The 7,102-nt window shown below is 48.1% G+C and overlaps 1 protein-coding gene across 1 annotated transcript; it reads right to left on the reverse strand.

Moving 5' to 3' along the window:
* Nucleotides 1-5,331, reverse strand: LOC308092749 (nipped-B-like protein A; the record flags this gene model as incomplete). Its single annotated transcript, XM_080438849.1, is given in 3 exon segments — nt 1-116; nt 520-691; nt 694-5,331. Coding segments are annotated over 3 exon segments (4,926 nt in total).
* Nucleotides 5,332-7,102: the final 1,771 nt, after the last annotated feature.

The following is a 7,102-nucleotide window of genomic DNA, read 5'->3' on the forward strand; positions in this document are numbered from 1 at the left end:
TTAGTGCAAACAGTCAGAACACCATCGATGGACCAATGAGGGGGAGAGGCGGGACGAAGAGGGACCAATGAGGGGCAGAGGCGGGACGAGGAGCTGTGAACATACAGACAGGATGGCTGAGAGAGAAAGAGGGACAGAGGAAGAGATGAGAGGCAGCGATATGTACATCACGTTAGAATTAACCACCAACATCCCTATTCTGGGGGAACGAAAATAACTGCACAAGCTTTATGTACAATAATTGTACAAGCAAGCTCACAACACGGTGAGCTTGTAGATTTTCGACAGAGATTTGCTGTAGAGGGGGGGAAAAGAGCGGACCAAGTACAGAGCCAACTCTGGTCAAGTATATAGAGGGTTTAAGTCTTTTCACATGGCATCCTATGATCTCAGATGTCAACAGACACTACACACATGCAGCGCAGGCCTTTCAGTGAATATAATTCTCTCTCTGATATTGTTTTCATCGCATGCTAGTGCCATGCATGCTAATGTGACATGATACTAAGGCAACATTACCGCTCGCTTGCGAGCCTGTCTTTTTAGCTGACTGGACAATGTATGTGCCTTGTGATGTTGAGGTGCCAGGCTCGAGGACTTGCCCGATCGTTTTGATCTTTGAGAGGACCCAGGTTTGCTCGCATTCCAGGGACCCAGGGTTCCTCTCACCCCCATCACTGTAATCGTCATCATTGTTCCCGCCTGGTTCCGTGGGCTGGGTCCTGCCATTGGCCCAGGGCTTCCCCTCAGGGCTTTTATGGCTTTGTTTCTGACGTTGGCACCGGCAGATGCTTCTCCTTCCTTATCCTCCTCGTCTGGGTCCAGATGTTCCAGCAGAACTTTGAAATCCAGGTACTGTTGAACTATCCGTCTTTTGATTTCGTCTGTGAGTGTTTCATGAGCCATGTCATTGGCCATGAATTCAACGATCTGCTGGGGGTTGTAGTGAACATGGCTTTTCCTGTTCACCGGCTTGTCATATACCTGGACAGACTCTGTGGGTGAGTACTTCTGGATTTTACTATCAGAGAATCCGTACTGGTTCTTGAGGTGCTGTTTGAGTACCAGTAACAAGAGGATGCCCTGCATGGCGTTGGCAAAGTCCCAGAGTGCTGTGGGGTTCTCAGGGAGACGTCTCATCACCTTGTCTACGTCCTCCACATCCAAACCCTCCGTGTCTGAGTCTGACTCAGAGTCCAAGGTCTCTGAAAAATGTTTTCTGGCCTTCTTGGGCCGCGGCACCACATCTTCGTTGTCGTTGCTGTCCTCCTCTTCGTCACTCCTGGCCGAGTTGCAGTTCATCTTCTCCTCATCCTCCTCTTCATCGGAGCCACGCTTCCACTCTTTCTTGACATTTTTCTCCTTGCGACCCGGCTCCTTCTGCAGCAACTCTTTGAAGGTTTGCAGGAGGTTGCTGCCAGACACTGACAGGGTGATGTCTATGTGGTGCATGATGAAGAGAGGTTCCTCCTCGCTCTGGTAGGGGAAATATGCCAGGTTGTCTGCTATAAACAGCAGCATGTTCAGTGCGGTCTTACTGTCGTCAAACAGATTGAGGAGGGATTTGAGGAAGTCCCTCCGGTGCTGCCGGATCCTCCCGACCATGCTGAAAAGGTGTGAGCAAAGCGCTGTGTGAGTTTCATCCTGCCTGAACCCCCTGATGATCGTGTTGTGAGATGAGGCGATGATGGCCTGCTGAACACGGAATGACATCTTCATCCCATCAACTGCCTTCATGAGGATAAATCCTTTGTACTTCTTGTCGATCTCCTCTAGTTGCTGGTCTGCCTTGTTCCTCATGCTGGGCTCTGGGTCTGTTCCCGTTGCGATGAGGTAGGGGACACACTGTACAGGGTGAATGAGGCCTTGATTGAGGGTGAGCGCAATGACGCCGAGAGCGTAGTGCCGTACGTCGGACTGCGTGTGGAAGAACGCCTCCAGCACCTGCTCAAGATAGAGCTGCATAATGGAGCTGCTCATCCCTGACGAGATGTCCCCCATCTCCTTCAGATTCTCTTTCTTCGACAGCTTCTTCCATTCCCTGTCAATGCCCTTCATCCGCGTGTCCTCCGCCTGCAGGTACGTCTGGAGGTTTTTGAGGATCTGCATCTTGAGGTTGATGGAGGTGCCGCTGTCTGCCAGAATACCATTGTACAGGGCCTTCACCTCGGGCACAAACATCTGGCTGGGATGCATGATCACGAGGAAGCCTAAGCCAACGATGGCTTTGGTCTTGACTTCTTCATCCTCATGTTTGGTGAAGTAAAGCAGCAGATCCAGCACCTTCTCTTTAATTACAAACGCCGCTTTGTCAGGGCCTTTAAACTCCTCAAGGTCAAAGTCAAAGTGTCGTCCCAGGGCACCCACGGTAAAGAGCGATCGCAGCAAGAAGCTTTTGCTGGCTACCAACGTGGTGCTGCTAGGATCCTCCTGATGCTGCTGCTTCAGTTTGTTCAGCGCAGCGTAGAACTTATTGAAGCAAGCCAAGACAAATTTGTAGTTGTGAGTGACCCTGTTAACAACAGCTCCAAGACAGCTCACACAGTGCTGGACCACCGTCATGCCACATTTGAGGATGAGCTTCATAAGGTCTTCTTCTACGGCGGCCAGGAAGGCCTGACTAGGGCGCTTCATCAGAGGAACCACCAGCTCCAAGATTTTTGCCACGTTACAGATAACCATTACGTCATTGGCAGGGTTGCACTTGGTAGTCAGGTACGGTCGCATGACCATGGCATGTTTGACCATGAGCCGGGCCCTGATTTTGCTGAACATGTACAAGGTGGAGATACAAGCCACCAGTCTTGTTGAGTTTACACCGTTGTTTTCTGAAAGAGAGTGTTTGAGTATCCCCTCCACCAGACTGTCAACTAGCTGAACAGAAGCCTTGTTGGCAGGTGTTGAAGACGAGTCCTCTTTAGACTTAAACAGGTTCTGAAGAAGCTGCTCAAACCAGTCATAGCCAGTGTCTCTGCAGGCTGCAACCACACCTGTGATATTGAGGATCTTTCTGGTTATGGTCTCCTTGTCATCGGCGGGCGTTGGAGTGAACCACAGCTTCTGGAATGTCTCGTTCACCAGTTTCTTGATGCCCAGCTCGTCGTTGACCCTGTGGATCATCCTCACACATATCTCAGTGACCTTGCTGAAGGTTGGCTGCTCCAGACAGATATCTGTCAGGATCTTGATCACACGCTTCCTAACACTGACACCGGTGTCCAGTATTCTTTCTATGAGCATGTGGTAGTACTGCTCTGTGAGTTGGGGTCTGCTGAGCACGAAGCGACCCAGAAGATCCACAGCTGCCTCTCTCACGCTGGTGGAGTTGTCCATCAGTCGACTGTGGACACCACCCTGCATGTCCGATCTTGCTAGGATGCTGGGGTCCACGGCCACCACCTCAGACAGACACTTCACGGCTTTAGTCCTCACAGCAATGGCGTTCTCCCCAAGGACTCGCAGAATGTGTGTCAAATAAATATCAAAGCTCTGGGCAAATGGCCTTGTGGAGGCCAAATAACGCACTATTAGACAGCAGTCATCATATTTCACAGTGTCCGAGTTAATTTCCAGTGTGGTGAACTGAGCTGGCGTTGGCTTAATGATATTGCGGAGGAAGTTCTTATGCTTCTCAGCACGCTGCATGATCTCCTCAGTGACCTCTATGTCCTTGGCATGGTCCGATGAGTCCTCATCCTTCTGGTTCGGGCTTCTCGTGGGCTTCTCTGCCTCGGTGGCGTCCTGAAACCACCGAGCGACGTAGAACCTTCTGGCAAACACCAGTGAAACATCTGTCCCTGCGTTCGCCTCCAAGTAGTCTAGTAGGGCCTTCTGAAGCCTCTGTACCTCATCGTTACCAGGGATGTCCTCCAGGATGCGGTCAATTGAGCTCTGGTCTATCTTGCGGGTGACGGCATCCTTCCTCAGATGGGCAGCCACTGTGCCCAAGTAGTCTAGAGAGGCCACCCTCAGGGCCAATTCCGTCTGCTTGTTAGTGAACTGGTGCACCAATACTCTGCAGAGTAGACTGAGAAGCAGCTCTGCAGCAGGCATCTCTGGTCTGTTGACTGCTGATAGCAGGTCCTGGAGAAAGTTCTCAAACAGCGGCCGATAATCCTCCTCTCCCTGCTTACTCCCATATTTCTTGAGGAAGACTGAAAGGAAGTTATGAGCGGTCCACTTGGCTGTCTCATAGGAGTTGGTAATCAACACATCCTGATCCACCTTGCCGTCATGCTCTTCCTTGTCACAGGGTGAGTGGACAACACACTGGATGAGCTGAAGCACCAGAGCTGTCACCATCTGGATGTACACGGGCTCTCCATCCTGGTCTGAGCTGTTCAACCTGTAGCTCCTGAGGGACCGTTTGCTGGTGGGCAGTCTAGCGAGAGACGCGAAGATGTCCTCCAGGATCAGTTGCCGATGTTTGTCATAGCGCGAGAAGACTGCCGTGACCAGTCTAATGGCACACAACTGAAGCTCACTGACGTTCTCCACAAAGAACGGAGTGATTCCCACGGAAGAAACCTGGAGAACGGTGGTATCGGTTAGCAGCTGAATCTCCAGCAGCTCAGAGATGTTGCTGACAATGTCACACACTTTGTTGTATAGCGTGACGATTGCAGGTTGCGTGTGTGTAGAGCGTTTAGCTCGCTTCGCCCTGGAACTCGATACGCCACCTCCGTTAGGGTCATCCTTGTACACGGGGTCATACTGCGGATACAGTGTGTATAGCAGGTGAAATTTGGTGTACTGCAGCACACGCTCTATAACGTCTTCTATGTACACAGCCTTGGGCATGTGTGTCGAGGTCATGATGTTGAGCGCAGTCAGACAAGCATCGGCCGACTTGGTGACTCTCTCCATGATCAGGTCTCTCCGCAGCCTCTCCTCGTCTTTTCCATCGTGTTCGGGATTCATCGAGGTGGAGAGTGTGGATCCATCCTGGATGTTCTTCTCCAGAACGTTCAGCAGCTTCACCAGTTTGTCCGGCGAGATCTTGCTGGAGACGCCCATGGCCTTGACCTCGGCCGACTCGCTGCCCAGCTCGCTCAGCTGGTCTTTTCCCAACAACAGTTCCCCGGGGATGTCATTGTCTTCAGCTGCGTTGGTCAAGTCCACGTCCTCGAGATTCTCCAGTATGTTATCGACACTGTTCGAGAACCTCTTGAATGTGGAAGAGTCCATCAGTTCTTCTTGAGTCAGCGTGAGTTCATACACTTTCCTTCTCTTCTGCTTCTCCCTCATCCTTCTGAAAACTTCGCTCATGCTGGGAGGCGGTGAGTCCTCATTGGAGGAGTTCTGGCATCGACTGCCCGAGTATGTATTCATCTGGATGGACTTGGGAGTGCACGAACGATATGATAGTATGTTATTAGTAGGCTACCTCACTATGGGGAGGAGGCGAGAGGAGAGGAGGGGATGATGGAAGCTCAAATGGCAGGGAAAGACTAAAACATAAGAGGAGCAGAGAATTTGAGGAAGATGTGAGTCATGGAGGTTACGCAGTACAATTATATTTCCTATAGGAGAGGATAGGATATATATATATATATACACGCATGTATATACATACGTGTATAGGAGATGCCCATTATGGAGAGCCCTGCTGTAAGCGCAAATCGGCTTTGTTAAGCAACGGATTCTGTTGTGAATGACGTCACATGCCCATATATGGAGAACCCCGACAACAGAGAGACAGAGGGGGAAAGATATTACAATATTTTATTTATATACAATATTTGTCTCCGCCAGGCCGAAGGCATGGTGGGGAGTATGTTTTACCCTCTGTCCGTCCGTCCGTGTGTGTGTGTGTGTGTGTGTCCGTCTCAGCCAAGCTAACATTGGTCAAGCTTCACGTGACATCACAATATGTAATATAAATAGGTAAGACCGGATTAATCAGGAACAGTACTCGCCTGGCGGAAACCTGTGCTCCGAGGAGCACATTTTCTAGTTGCCTCTGAAATGTAGTGGAGTAGAACTAAAAGTATTGAAAATTGTAAATGCTCAAGTAAAGTTCAAAAACCTCAAAATTGTACTTAAGTATAGTACTTAAGTAAATATACTTTACTTTAAATGTAGTTACTTTATACCACTGGAGACGAATAGGGAGGGGGAGTTCAAAAACCATAACTCTCATCCTTGTACATGATGAGGCTAAATGATGCTCATGTGGCCATTACTATAGATGCACATTATCTCTAGTCATCCACATCTGGTACCAATGTTAAGTGTCCTTTTTTTAAATGAAGATAAATACAAGTCATTTGTCTTAAATGGAGATAAACAACACCATTAACACCATACTGAAACAATAATGTACTTTGTAGTCCCTTATTAACCGAGGAAAACAAACAAAAGAAATGTGCATTCTGACACAGCCTAGACCAAAGTACCTGGTAAAAATTATGTGTGTGTGTGTGTGTGTGTGTGTGTGTGTGTGTGTGTGTGTGTGTGTGTGTGTGTGTGTGTGTGTGTGTGTGTGTGTGTGTGTGTGTGTGTGTGTGTGTGTGTGTGTGTGTGTGCGCGCGTGCAGTGGTGTAAAGTAACTAAGGACATTTACTCAAGTACTGTACTTAAAGGTAGTGTAAGTGATTTGCTTTGGTTAAAATAAGTGTTAAATAGCTCTATTCTGATAGTACTCATTGCTATAGAGTGTTTGTTCAGTATTAGGAGTCGTTGTCTCTCCACCTCTTTATTCAACAGAAAATACATTTTCGTTTCAGTTTCATTTCCAATTTTATCCAACCAGGACAGAGAACTCAATCAGGATACAGATTAAACAAGTGAAATTGGAAGTGATGACACTAAGAAATGAGCAGACAAAATTGGAACTGGAACACTATACAAATTAAGCTTAAAAATGGGTACTTTCTCCTGATTGGCTGAGATTTTGACACCTACCGAAAAATGTATTTTCTGTTTATTAAAGAGCTGGAGAGACAGGGAGACATCCGTTACTGAAAAAACACTCTATATCAATGATTACTATCAGAATATAGTATTTTAACCTTTTAACAAAATTCTTTTTGTTTTAACCAAAACATATCACTTACCCTACCTTTAAGTACAACTTTGAGGTATTTTTACTTTGAGTATT

Source organism: Gymnoscopelus braueri (assembly GCF_963280865.1).
Source record: "Gymnoscopelus braueri genome assembly, chromosome: 10".
NCBI lineage: Eukaryota > Metazoa > Chordata > Actinopteri > Myctophiformes > Myctophidae > Gymnoscopelus > Gymnoscopelus braueri.